General features: G+C 43.0%; 1 protein-coding gene and 1 non-coding gene across 11 annotated transcripts in view; one reads left to right on the top strand and one right to left on the bottom strand.

The window, feature by feature from the left end:
- Positions 1-12,905, top strand: part of DENND4A (DENN domain containing 4A) — a 50,998-nt gene extending 38,093 nt beyond the window's left edge. For 6 of the 10 annotated variants that reach the window (XM_039361941.1, XM_039361942.1, XM_039361939.1 and 3 more), the window contains 11 exons: positions 639-852; positions 1,648-1,724; positions 2,480-2,655; positions 2,752-2,898; positions 3,915-4,131; positions 5,599-5,853; positions 6,801-6,918; positions 7,028-7,054; positions 7,518-7,680; positions 7,892-7,956; positions 9,186-9,322. In XM_039361941.1, coding sequence (XP_039217875.1) covers positions 639-852; positions 1,648-1,724; positions 2,480-2,655; positions 2,752-2,898; positions 3,915-4,131; positions 5,599-5,853; positions 6,801-6,918; positions 7,028-7,054; positions 7,518-7,680; positions 7,892-7,956; positions 9,186-9,322 — 1,596 coding nt within the window. Of the gene's footprint in view, positions 1-638; positions 853-1,647; positions 1,725-2,479; positions 2,656-2,751; positions 2,899-3,914; positions 4,132-5,598; positions 5,854-6,800; positions 6,919-7,027; positions 7,055-7,517; positions 7,681-7,891; positions 7,957-8,284; positions 8,337-9,185 lie in introns of all 10 variants that reach the window. The other 4 variants (XM_039361947.1, XM_039361937.1, XM_039361944.1 and 1 more) reach the window with 4 other exon arrangements.
- Positions 12,906-13,700: 795 nt separating this feature from the next.
- TRNAQ-CUG lies at positions 13,701-13,772 on the bottom strand. The gene has a single exon. It is a non-coding gene; the product is annotated as a tRNA-Gln (tRNA).
- Positions 13,773-13,957: the final 185 nt, after the last annotated feature.

The following is a 13,957-nucleotide window of genomic DNA, read 5'->3' as shown; positions in this document are numbered from 1 at the left end:
TCATTTCCCAACTAGGTAACATCATCAGTGTTAGAAAAGAGTGGGGCTTGCTCTCTCTTTAAGTGGTTTGCCTTGCCAATATTAGTGGCCGTGTGGTTGTCCCTAACCTCTTGATTAGGGAACTACTTAATTAGGGAACTTTAGCTCTGGTGCCCTTGGTGCTCTCCGAGCTTGGTTATTTTCTTGCAGAAGTTTCCTTACCCAACTTGGTAACATCATCAGCGTTAGAAGGGAGTGGAGTGACTGACCTGATTTTGTGACCTGTTTTTTTAAGGGCAGTCGTTCAGCAGCCATTAAGCACGATGGTTCATTCAGTGAGGGCCGAGTTTAGCCAAAAACTGGAAACAACTGCTGGTTTCTGGCCAAACTGTCCTAAAATGCTGACTGCATGGCAGCGGGAAGCTGTAAACAGCTGTAAATGCGGCCTTCTTACTGACTGTCCGAAGTTCAGTGTCAGGACCGTGGGAGGGGCCCGACCCTTGGAATTTCGGAACCAGGTAGCGAGTAGCCCAAAGAAGGTCCATTGTGACTTCGACCGGTCGTAAGTCAAGGGCCACCTGTGCTGCTTTGCCACTAAATGTTTGCCGCCAGATGTGGATCTGTAGCAACTCCCAAACTCCTGCCTGTTCTTGTTTCAGGATCAAAACTCAGACCGAGCAAGCGTGTCGTCCCTCGGGGCCCTGGACTCGGAATCTGCCTCTCTAACTGACGAAGACGTGTGCAACGATCTGGAAAGCAACTCTTCTCCTTGGGACGATGCATCCTTGGCTTTCAAGCGCATCGGCCTGAGCTCCACCAGTCTGGAAAGTGCTGCTTCTCACAACGGCTCCTCAAAGCGTTCCTCGCACTGTGGTAAGAGCTGCCCAGATGTTTTTTTTCCTGGTCTGCTATCGTCTCCTCAGATGACACAGGCTTGGGAAACGCCAGTCACCGTATTATCTGGCGGGACGTCCGCTTCTCCTTCCAGAAGGGGATGGTATTAAAATGGCCCAAGGAATTCAATCTTGCCAAATCAGAACCGGGCCAGGTTTCAGATACAATAAGGGTTAAAAAAGGCTCACGTTTTCCTGCAGGAAATCCATGTTTCTCTCCTTCAGAATGGAGCCCTGGGTTAGGATTCCTGCTTTTTTTTCCATTGGATGACTGGGAGGAAAAAAGTGCAATGGAAAGGTTTAAATTAAGTTCCTTTGGCCAGTGGAGGCGGTCCTCGACTTACGACCACAATAGAGCTCAAAATTTCTGTTGCTAAGTGAGATAGTTGTTGAGTGAATTTTGCCCCATTTTACAACTTTTCTTGCCACTGTTGTTAATTGAATCTGGTTTCCCCATTGATTTTGCTTGTCAGAAGGTCACAAAGGTGATCACGTGATCCCAGGACACAGCGACCGTCATAAATATGAACCAGTCAAGCAGCTGAATTTTGGTCACGTGACCACATTTGAATGTCTTCTGTAATGTTTTATATAATGTGTAAACTGCCCAGAGATGTTGGGAGTCAGGTGCCAAATACATTTTAATTCTTTCTATTATTTCTAGGATTATTACTCCTTTCTCTTTGAAGTAAAGGGAGGGGGTAGCTGGGAGGAGATCATCTTTTCCAGAACTAGTGTAAATATTTGTTTTGACTGTGTCCTTTTGCTTTTTTAGGCTCTTTTTCAAAAGCAGAGGTGGTTTCCTCTTGCAGTCCAAGCAGCACCAGTGTTTTCCAGAATTACGCCCTGGAGGTACGGTATTTTTTACTGTCGTTACCATAAACCTGGCGAAACAGATTTCAAAAATCGGTTTATTTGCCTTCTACTATCACACTACATTTATCCTTAAAGTCCTAACATTTCAATCCAAGGAAGTTTGCAATTTAATTAGCTGGAATTTCATAGGAACATTTTTGGACAGGTATGTTCTAAGGAACATATCACCCTTTAATAAAACCTTGCAAAGCACCATTGCCTTCTGGAATGACCTGTTTTTGATAGCCCCAGGATATGAGAGCTGCTATGAGAAGGAAGGGGGGAGGGAGGGAGGGAGGGAGGGAAGGAAGGAAGGAAGGAAGGAAGGAAGGAAGGAAGGAAGGAAGGAAGGAAGGAAGGAAGGGAAGGGAAAGAAAAGAAGGAAAAGAGCAAGAGAAGAAGGAAGTAAAAAAGGAAGAAAAGGAAAGGAAAGAAGAAAGGAAAGGAAAGGAAGGAAAAGAGGATTGAGGGAGGGAGGGAGGGAGGAAGGAGGGAAGAAAGGAAGGAAGGACGGATGGATTAAATTTTTGCTGACCATATTTGCAAACTCAACTTTCCTGCTCTGGCAACATGTACCTTTCTAAAAATGGCATAAAAAGATCCTCATTTTTTGCAGGCAGAGCACCAGGCTGGAAAAAGTACAAGAGTATTTTTGTTTCAAAGAGACATCCTTTTTTTTTCAGCATCTTGTTATTGTATTCCCCCCCCCCAAAAAAAAGTCTCCCATGGCTTTAACTCAGTGCCTCCCCCAGGTCCTGATCTCCAGCTGTTCCCGATGTCGGACCTGCGACTGCCTGGTCCACGACGAAGAGATCATGGCAGGCTGGACCGCGGATGACTCCAACCTGAACACCACCTGCCCCTTCTGTGGAAACCTCTTCTTGCCTTTCCTGAATATTGAAATCCGAGATCTCCGGGGACCCGGAAGGTACTTGTTTACTGCTCCTTTGGAAAGGGAATTTTTATTTCGCAGTGTTTTTCCACGTGCAACAATTCCATAATCACGTGAGCACAATCTTTGTAGGTACTTCTTGAAGCCCAGTCCTTCTTCGGAAAACATCCAGCTTCCGTTCCCTTTTATGAACCAGGCCGACAAAACGTGCGTTGCTGATCCTCTTTCAGGACTTACTGCGACTTTAATTCCAGCTCAAAATGACTTGGTTTCAGAAGGGTACGTTTATTTCACGACTTGTAAAACATTCAAAACTGCATTTATAACTTTCTTTTTGTCAAAATGAACTAACCCTCTAAACCCCAACACCCCAAACTTGGTGAGGTTAATTGGATGGAGACAAGGGACTTGCAAATTCATGGAAAAAGCCATTTGACCACGTTCACACAGTATATAAGACGCAACTGAAATTGGAAATGGATTTGTTGCTTTGGGCATAGCAAGTGATGTGAACCCAGCACTTAAGAACCGTAGTTATGTTGGAGAGCAGAAGTCGGGTTTTCATACAGATATGTATGATAAAACCACAGAAAAATTGGCAGGAGTAAGTATTTTAATCATTGTAATTAATTACTGACAGCAGCGTATGTTGATAATTTAAGTCATCCAGTAGTTTTTAGGATGTTTTTAAAAGAATGGGGAGAAACGATGAGGGTGTTTGTGAGAAAAAATGCTGGGATTCTGGAAAGAGTGTGGAGAAGAGCAGCAAAGATACTGGAGGCTAAAACATACGATGTATGGTTGAGAGAACTAGGTATGTCCAGCCTATCAAAGAGAGGGATTCCTATTTCAAAAGCCAATAGGAATTGTCTGGGCTGTCTCTGCCCTGCTGAGCCCGCCAAAAGTCCCATTGTGCAAACGGTGCTGCACCAGTTGAGTAGTCCTCAACTTACGACTGGTTGAGTAGTTCTCGACTTACGACCAGTTGGGGGTTGCAGCATTAAAAAGGTTGAGAACCACTGTTGTAGATACTAGGGCAGGGGTGTTCCAACTTGGCCCTTTTATGACTTGTGGACTTCAACTCCCAGAATCCTTCAGCCAGCATGCCTGGCTGAGGAATTCTGGGAGTTGAAGTCCACAAGTCATTAAAAGGGCCAAGTTGGAAGACCCCTGCCCTAGAGGAAGACAGATGGCTTGTGTTCCAGGTTAGTGATCAGATTTCAGTATCTTTCTTCCTCCCTGGAATCTTCTCAGCATTTTATGTAGTTCTCCAGTCAACATGTAACCTCTTTCAGCAGCTGCAAGACAAAACATTTGGACACCCTCTGTGCCAAGAGCATTCAGATCCCTTCTCAGCGAAGGCATCCTTCATCCAAAGACGAACCGCTTGGGCACCCCCTGTCAAGAAGCGTCAGTGCCTACAGTTCTTTAGAGATAGATGAAGTGGGAGTCCATACACACAACCACGTGGTGCCCACAGGGAGCTTGCCTACAACTTTCCAGCAGAGAATGGTAAGGATCCGAGTGTTGTGTTCCTCACCTGGATCTTCAGAATATCACAGAATATCACAGCCTTGCTGTGATATTTGTGTGCTTGTTCGTCTGTATTCTACCTTTATTATGTTTACAAACAATTCAAAGGGACGAACATCTCCAACACACCTTTCTCCTCCTCCTATTTCCCCCACAATGACAACCCGGTGAGGCAGGTTGGGCTGAGGGAGGCCAAGTGGCCCCAAATCACCCAGTTGGTTTTCATGTCTAAGGCAGGACTAGAATTCACAGTCTGATGATGATTTTGCCCAAAGTCATCCAATTGGCTTTTGTGCCTAAGGCTGAACCAAAACCAGCAGTCTCCTGCTTTCTAGCTGGGTGCCTTAACCACTTTAAGGTTTAATTATAGAATCATTTTGCTGAATATGATCAGAGGAATTGCAATAGGAATTAAATCATTCCTGTTCTTGGGCTGGTGGTAATTTTATTGTTGATTGTTTTACAGATAGCCCTCAATTTGCCAACATTCATTTAGCAATCATTTGAAGTTATGACCACACTGTGGTGTTAAAAGTGTTTAGGACAGGGGTGGGGAACCTTGGCTCTTTTATGACTTGGAGACTTCAACTCCCAGAATTCCTGAGGCAGCATGGCTCAGCTTGGAAACCCCTCCCTTTCCCCTCAGCGTGGCTACCTCTGGTTGCCACCTCTGGCCTAAGCCTAGGCTGCTTTATGACTCGTGGACTTCAACTCCCAGAATTCCTGAGCCAGCCCGGCTCAGCTTGGAAACCTCTCCCTGTCCCCTCAGCAGAAATTCTAGGAGTTGAAATCCACGAGTCATAAAAGAGCCAAGGTTGCCTACCCCTGGTTCAGGATGATTGCAGGATCCCCATAGTCATGTGATCAAACTTTCGGCACTTGGCAACCAGCATGTATTTATGACGGTTGCAGCATCGCAGGGCCAGGTGATGGCCATTGGCCACCTTCCCAACCAGTTCTCAACTAGCAAAATCAGTGGGGGAAGCTGGACTCGTTTAACAATCACATGCTTCAGTTAACGACCGCAGTGATTTTCTTAACAACCCTAGCAAAAAGATCATAAAATTGGACGTGACTCACTGAACATCCACCATGCTTGGCAACAGAAATTCTGGTCGTAAGTTGAGGACTTAACCTATACTAGCAAATTGCCTTTTACATTGTTTTTGAGCAGCACTCTGGACTCCCTTAGGGGAAGGAACAATAGAAACCATTAAAATGCAATTTAATATGATATAATAGGCCATAAGACAAAAACTTCTCTGTGGTTAAAAATAGTCAAAGCAGAAGTTTTAAAACCCAGCAAATCACAGGAAAATCAAAAGGTATACTAATAATCCCTGGAGATTCAAGAGGAGGGTGCCCCAACCAAGGACCCTTTTCTCATGATTATTCCACAGGGATTTCTCACTCCCCTTTCTCCTTACGCCCTGTCTGGTATCGCAGGAGTCTTTGCAGCTGGAGTGGCATCTGCCTAGCCCGGAGCCCATCACTGTTCCTTATCTAAGTCCTCTCGTTGTCTGGAAAGAACTTGAGAGCTTGTTGGAAAATGAAGGAGATCACGTGATCACCGTGGCAGAGTTTGTGGACCATCATCCCATTGTCTTCTGGAACCTGGTGTGGTACTTCCGACGGTTGGACTTACCCAGTAGCTTGCCTGGATTAATTCTGTCCTCTGAACACTGCAATAAAAATTCCAAGGTATGGAAAACAAAGTGTTACGCTAACTGCAAGCATTGGTTTTGTTTGAGGATGTGTGGTTGTTATTAATTTAAAGAGCTGTAGGAGAAAGGGTGGCAGAACCTGGGGTGGTGGTGGAGTGAAACGGGGAATCAGCCTGGAATCCCTGCATAGTCACAAGAGAGCCAACTCCAATCCACCAACTCCAATCCCCTTTGAGTATCATTGACCATTATCTAGCTAACCTGGTGCTATCCCTTAATTCAGAAGATTCCAGTGCATGGACTTTTAGCAATAAATCAATTTAATTGAAATCTTTGTGTGTGGACCTAGTTTTTCACACCTTACAAGAACATTTTAGCTAAACTGGCTACTTTGTCTTGTGGGTGTAAGTTTGTATGCTCCTATAGAATGTGTAGCCTGCTTTACAATCATGTTAAAGTCCTCAGCAACCACAACTGAGCTCAAGATTTCTACGGCTAAGTGAGACAGTTGTTCAGTGAATGTTGCTCCATTTTCTGACCTTTCTTGCCGCAGTTGTTAAGAGAATCACTGCGGTTGTGAAATTAGCAACATGGATCCAGCCTCCCCATTGACTGTTGGTTAGCAGGTCACAAAAGATGAACACTGCGACTGTTATTAATATTAAGTGAGCTGCCAAGAATTGAATTTTGATCACGTGACCATGGGGATGCTGCCACGGTCGTAAGTGTGAAAAACAGTCACAAGGCATTTTTTTTAGTGCCGTTGAAACTTTGAAGAGTCACCAGATGGACTGTTGTAAGTTGAGGATTACCTGTACTGAAGCATTCATTTTTGCTATATTCTGGAATTTCCAGTGCCTCTTCTCATCCTGAGCTAACTCTATTTCTCTTTGCATTTCTTGTTCCTTATGACCTCGCTTCTGGGTACCGCTGCCTTATTCTTTTATAATTGTATCTGAGATATTTTGTGTCCTCCCTCTACAGATACCCAGAAACTGCATCTTGGAGAACAGCAAGCATGTTCTGATTCAGATGTTGTGGGACAATATGAAACTGCACAAAGATCCAGGACAGCCCCTCTATATTCTGTGGAATGCCCAGAGTAAGTTATCAGTATTCTTTATTATTTTATGGAAAAAGATTTCCCACCAGGCCAGAAGCCCGGAACTGATATGCATTAGGAGTTTGATCACGCCATTCTTGTCTTACAGGTCAAAACCGTACCCTTGTGTTTGAGAGTGAGTGTTGTGTTACATCTTGCTATTGCTGAGAAATTATTTATTTCTTGACTTACTTTGAACAACACCCCCCCCCCTCCTTCTCTACTGTCTATGTGTATATTTTATGTGGTTGCTTTTCGGCATCCTGTCTAGGCATACATTTATTTTTCCCAGCCATTTTGTGTACTTTGTCAATCCTTGTCCTAGTTTCACTTTCTTTGAGAAACACTAGGAATCCTTGTAATGATTTGGAGGTGACTCCCTGCCTGTTTTGACCTGGCTTTCAGTATTCCTTGGCTTACAGCTCATAGATGCCATTGATCAGACTTTCTTTCTTACGGCTGGCCGTTCCCTGTCGCACTTCATTTGTGGATCCCCAGCTTCACAAAATTGTCTTTATGCGATATTCTTTTATTTTTAAAACCAGCTGACAGCCTTGGGTTTTTTTTGTTCACTGTACTTTCTAAACGTCTTTCTCCAGCTCATAAATACCCAGTGGTTCGTTTACTGCAAAAGGATGACAGTTTCTTTAACCAGGAGCTCTTAAGAAACATGGTCAAGAGTATTAAGATGAACGATGTCTATGGACCAATGAGCCAGATCCTAGAGAGGCTGAACAAAGGACCACAGATCAAAAGGCAAAGGTAAGGCCAAAGTCTGAAAATTTGTTTTTTTCCCAGGGAAGAAAAAACTCAGAAGATTCAGTTGGTCACTCGCTCAGAAGGCATTTGTTCCTTCCTCAAATTACCTGCAGCCCAATATCTAAATGCTAATACACAATCTGGTACAGCGGATTTGAAACCGTGATTAAAAATTAAAGCTTTCCCATTTTAATTTTTGTCTATTTTGTTCCAGGAGTCTTTATAGAGAGATACTATTTCTCTCTCTCGTTGCTCTTGGAAGAGATAATATCGATATAGGTAAGCTATCAGTGATGTTCTCCTTAGTGTGTGTTAAATGTTTAAACTGTGCAAACTATCACTTCTGGCCTTAGAAAGCATAATTGTATTTGAAAAGTGTAAAGTCCTCTTAATACAGGGGTAGGCAACCTTGGCTCTTTTATGACTGGTGGACTTCAACTTCCAGAATTCCTGAGCCAGCATGGCTCAGCATGGAAACCTCTCCCTTTCCTCTCAGCGTGGCTGGCTCAGGAATTCTGGGGGTTGAAGTCCACCAGTCATAAAATAGCCAAGGTTGCCTACCCCAAATTAATATGACATACATGTATTTAATTGTTTTGTTCTTCAGAATAAGGAATATATTTGAGCCAATGACGGGAGGATTAGGTTCAGAAAGTCAGGTAAAGAAACTTGTGTAAAGTTGAATAATTGAATTTGCTTCTCTGTGCAAAAATACTTTCCCCAACAAATGATCCATAATTGCAAACTTTGGCTTTCTTTCCTTTTGTGATGGACTGAGAAAATCTTCCCGTTTTCCCAACCTTGATGCTGTTTCCAGGCTGAATTAGCATCTCTTCCCAACAACAATCATTAACTAAAATATGCCATCCCAGTTCCAGCCTGAAGGGCAGCCACAGTAACCGCTAGGGACAAAAGCTCCCGGCATCGTTTTAAATTATGCTAGTTTTCAAATCAATCAATCAATCACCGGTCACAAGCCACCTCTTTTCAGCACTGTCATAACTTTGGACGGTTGTTAAATGAATAGTCATAAGTCAAGGATTTGCTGTACTGCCTGCATATAAGCCTCACAAAAAGGACTTTGAAAACATGAGCTTTTAAACTACACATTTTCTTATATATTTTTGACTGATACCTTTTTGTTTGTGACTAGATTTTTATATGTATAAGGGTGTACGTGTGTGTGTCTGTGTATACATACATACGTATATATATATATTATCTGCCTCTTTCTGATCTATTTATATCTGTTTATCATCTGTCATCATTTATTGTCTGTCTGTCGTCTATCTATCATTATCTATCTATCTATCATCTATCTATCTATCTATCTATCTATCTATCTATCTATCTATCTATCTATCTATCTATCTATCTATCTATCTATCTGTCTGTCGACCGATCTATCGACCGATCTATTGACCGATCTATCTACTTACCTGTCGGTGTATCTGCCTGCCCGCCTCCATAAGCCCAGCGCTATAGGCATTTTCTTCCTCTCCCTCCAGATGCTTTCGACAGAGAATACAAGATGGCTTACGATCGTCTCACCACAAATCAGGTCAAGAACACCCACAACTGTGATCGGCCGCCTAGTACCGGAGTGATGGAGTGTCGAAAGACGTTTGGGGAACCGTATCTCTAGACAGAACCGGGGCGCGTCACGAGGTGCTTCTTAGGCGAACAACAACAGCAGCCGCCGCAGCCTTCAGAAAGATTCCTCTTCCACTGAGAAACACCACTCCCCCGGCCTTTGTCTAAAGGAGAATTCCTGTAGGGAACACAGTCCTGGGATTCCGAGAGACCCCCGGGCTCCAGCTGGCGTAGAATCCAGGGCGTTTTGCGGCAGAAAAGGGCGGATCAGGGTGGACCAGAAACATGCAGGGAAGGGAGCACGTATCAAGGGAGCTTTTCAAATAAACTATTTGCAGGGAAGGTGTGAAAAGTTACAGAAGGCAGGCCAGAGTTATATTACAACAGAGTTTAAATTATTTATAGCGAGTTCATATTTTTTTAACTTTTTAAATTCCTAGAGCGAACTGAAGGGACTTGGTTGTTTAAGCAATACTTTACGGAATATTGCTGTGTATAGGAACAGGTCTTTTTTTTTTTCCCACCCCCTTTTCTTTTCTAAAGAAACATTTCTTTCATTTTGCTTTTTTTTATGTAATGCAGAACTTTCAGTACTATATTTCCTATTCTGCAAAATCTACATTTACCTAGCTAATTTGAGCTGACAACTATTGCTGACTGAGTGATAGGAAGCTTTCTTAAGTTAATCGGGTTGCTCACTGTTTGAACATTGAAGCTGAGGTCGCTTTCCTTCTCTCCCACGGAATGGAGCTTCCCCGATATTTTTATATGAAAGACCTGACTGAATATTGGGAGCCACCGCAGATCATTGCAGAGAACCGTCTCAAGAGGGCTGGAGCAGAACGCCCACCTTTCTGTACAGGAAGTCTTTGACTTACAACCACAGTTGGGACCAGAATTGCCATCCCTGAGCAAAGCAATTGTTAAGCAGGTCGCATCCGATTTTACAACCTTTTTACCGTGGTTGTTAAGCAAATCAGGGCCAGGGTTAAGTCAATTGTTAAATTAATCCAGCTTTCCCCACTGACTTTGCTTGTTGGCAGCCAGCTGGGAAGATCACAAATGGTGATCAAACGTCCTTGCAACCATCGTAAAAACAAGCCGGTTGCTAAGCATCCAAATTTTGACCATATGACTGGGGGTGCTGTGATGGTTGTAAGTGCAAGGATCGGGCCGTAATTTTTAGACTGTCCTCTCTAGGAATTGTATGATTAAGCTGGATGTTCTAAATCAGTGAATAGACAATTTCTAAAGTCACTTAACTGCTAATGATTTAGCAATGTTTGAGATACGTGTCTTGTTAATTTCCGTGTACAGTTCCTAAGTTATTGTATCTCCAGAGAAAACAAATGTAAGTGCCTACAGTAATACATTTGTGCGCTGCAGGTCATCCTTGTTTAGTGACCACAATTGGGATTGGCCATTTGGTCGTTAAGTGAAGCAGAAAAAGAAAAATCACCATGTGCTTATGATCTGACTTCAGCTGTCCTTTGCTTTACCTATCTGTGAAGGTCATAAATACGAAAATTGCTCATACAGCCAGTGTTGTAACTGTGAACGGTTGCTAAATAAGGCAGTCTCTAAACAAGGACTTCCTTAGAAGGTGCCAGCTTCCGAACTGTATGAAAACCACTATTTCAGAGTACTTTATAGCCATGATGGAAGGAAGGATTGGCTTCTTCCTGAGCTGTAACTAAGGAATTAAGAGAACCACTAGCCAGAATGAAAGCTTGGGCTGGGAAGCATCATTCATTTAGTTTTAGCAGACGTGTTTCCTGATCAGGAATATTCGCTTGAGGCTTTGCTTCACCCAAGAGAACAACTGTACGTTGACGGAAGAAAATGTCCAGGTAGTTCTCGACTTACGACCACAATTCAGCCTAGAATTTATGTGGTTGTTAAGTGAGAAATTTGTTAAGTGAGTCTTGCCTCATTTTACAACTTTTCTTGCCACCTTTGTTAAGTAAATCACGGCAGTTGTTAAATTAGTAACATGGTTGTTAAGTGAATCTGGCTTCCCCATGGACTTTACTTGCCAGAAGGTCGCCAAAGGGGATCCCAGGATCCAAGGGCTCTGCAATCGCCCTAAATATGAGCTATTGGCCAAGCGTCTGAATTTTGATCATGTGACCACGGGGATGCTGCAGTGGTTGTAAGTGTGAAAAACGGCCATAAGTCTCTTTTTTCAGTGCCGTTATAACTTCGGTCACTAAATGAACTGTTGTAAGTCGAGGAGTACCTGCAGTCTCATTCTGATGAAAGCACTTCCTATCAGCTCCTCTCTAGGTGTGGTTGAATCAAAGATAGCGGCAAAAGTACCATTAAAAGCGCTATTAAAAAGAGAGCCTATCATTCAGTTTAAGTAGGAATTACCCAGGCTTCACAGACAGCCAGGATGGACAGTCTTCATGGACAGCCAGAGCATCTAACAGAGAGGGGTTAAATCATATAAAACCAGAAACATCACTACAAGCTAAAATCACAAGACTAGGTCTGATTTTCTTTGGCCGTGTCAGGCGTGCCAATTCATTGGAGAAGCCAACGGTGCCAGGAATGGATGGTGGAACAAGAAGACGGGGCAAGCAAAGAAGCTGCTGACTTGATGCCAGCAAATCAGATGCCAAGTTGAAAACCCAACAACTGAAAGAAGCTGCTTGACAGAGAAGTGTGGGGAGCACCAAGAATCGGACACGACTAAATGGTTTAAAAAACAGAGTCTTCAACATCTCACTAACCGATTAATGATCTGCCACGTATCCATTGCATCAAGTTCAGGAAGTGGAACCTTACCTTGACCTTCTCTGTTTGGTCAAGCAATACAGGTAATCCTAGACTTACAACCACAATTGAGCCCCCAATGTATCTTGTTCAGTTCCTAGTTTAATTTATACTCATCTTGGAGAACAAAGAATATTCTGGGGCCTTTGCTGCCCAAACAATGAAATTCTGCCTCATGTTATGCTCCTCTAAAAAGCAACCCAGGACTTTTTGTTACTACTATTATTTTTAAAACAGTGAATGAAAATGAAATATGGCTTTCCCTTCTCTGAGCATCCTGTTTTATCCTAATGTTTTGGAACAGTTTTGTACTTCCACTCATCATGAAACCAGTCTCCCCTCTGTTTGCTTCAGGGTATCAGACGGAACAAAATGTTTGTAAAACTTAATGTTTAAATAGGCTTTATCAAGAATCTGATAAAGTATTTTATCTTAGTTAACTTAACATTTCAGTAGGAAATATTTTACTCCCAAAGATAGAAATGGAGACTTGTTACATGTAAATGTGTATATAAAATATTAAAAAAAAAAATTGGTGGGTTTTCCAGAAAGTAGTTGTATTTCTCAAAAATATGATCTCACTGGAATTTCAAAACGGATGTTTTATTAATTTTCAAAAGAGCACTTTCACAAAGGAATGGTTGTAGATTTGTACATATGAACTGTTTACATTTTGTTTACCAAAAAAAAGGACATCAGTTGAAGTGTTTATTTTTGGTTTCAATTTATAGGTCAATTTCGAGGTGTAATTTCAATCTTCACAATGGGAAAACATATTTTCCCCCCCTGAAATACCATTTAAAAAAAGAGACTATTTAAAGTTTTACAAAGACTCAATAAAGAAAAGTTTAAAAAAAGATGCTTGTAGATATTTTTTGTTATCAAATGGGAGCACCTGTAATGTCTTTCCACTTATTTTCAGGCTTCATAAGGCTTCTGTGTCGAGAACAGATAGTAACAGGAAAAAAAGACCTGCAGGCTGCAATTTCTATTTTTTTCCCCTATTTTCTGCTTTATCCCTTTAGCACAAACTATGATGTCAGCCCTGCAAGATAGACCAGATCAAAACAGGCTTATAGACACTCATTACACTGTATATAATACTAGACAGTCACTTGTCTGAGACGGTATAGGGCAGGGGTAGGCAACCTTGGCTCTTTTATGACTCGTGGACTTCAACTCCCAGCATGGCTGGCTCAGGAATTCTGGGAGTTGAAGTCCACGAGTCATAAAAGAGCCAAGGTTGCCTAGCCCTGGGGTAGGGTCTCCTGCTTGAGTGGGGGGGGGGGCTGGACTAGAAGACCCTGAGAGCTTCTCCATGTGTGCCTTATCATACTTGGCAAATAAAGAATTCTAATGCTAATAATTAATTCTAATAAACTCTACCCTACTCCCCAATAGGAGGGGCTCATTTCAGCTCCTTGCAGAGCCAGGCTCACCCTGGGCGGCTGTAATGGGGAATTCTGGGAGTTGAAGTCCACCCGTTAAAGCGGCCAGATTTGAAAAGCAGAAATGAAAGGAAAAAAAAAAATCACTACCAGCGGCGGCAGAAGCAGCTCAAGAGGAAGCTGGGGGGGGGGGGGGGAGAGAAGCAACTAAACATTAAGAAGAGAAATAAAAGGGGGGGGGGAGACAAAAGGAGAATGCCAGGCAGGTTCCACCGAGATTTGAACTCGGATCGCTGGATTCAGAGTCCAGAGTGCTAACCATTACACCATGGAACCACAGCGGCATTGGACATGTCAAGAGCTGCAGAAAAGCCGCCTCAGCGGAGGCTTCCTTTCCTGCCAGGCGAAAAGGCGTCCTTCTTTGGAGTTGGGGGGGATTTTAAGGGCTGCCCCGCCCTGTTGGGAGGAAGCCGGCTTGTGCACGACCCACTCGGCATGCACGCCTCCGAGCATGCACAGAG

This window comes from Crotalus tigris, unplaced genomic scaffold, assembly GCF_016545835.1.
Source record: "Crotalus tigris isolate CLP2741 ecotype Arizona unplaced genomic scaffold, ASM1654583v1 scf7180000019364.2947544272:3078424, whole genome shotgun sequence".
NCBI classification, from domain to species: domain Eukaryota; kingdom Metazoa; phylum Chordata; class Lepidosauria; order Squamata; family Viperidae; genus Crotalus; species Crotalus tigris.
The sequence above is the reverse complement of the archived record's forward strand: the minus strand, read 5'-3'. Positions and strand labels throughout refer to the sequence as shown.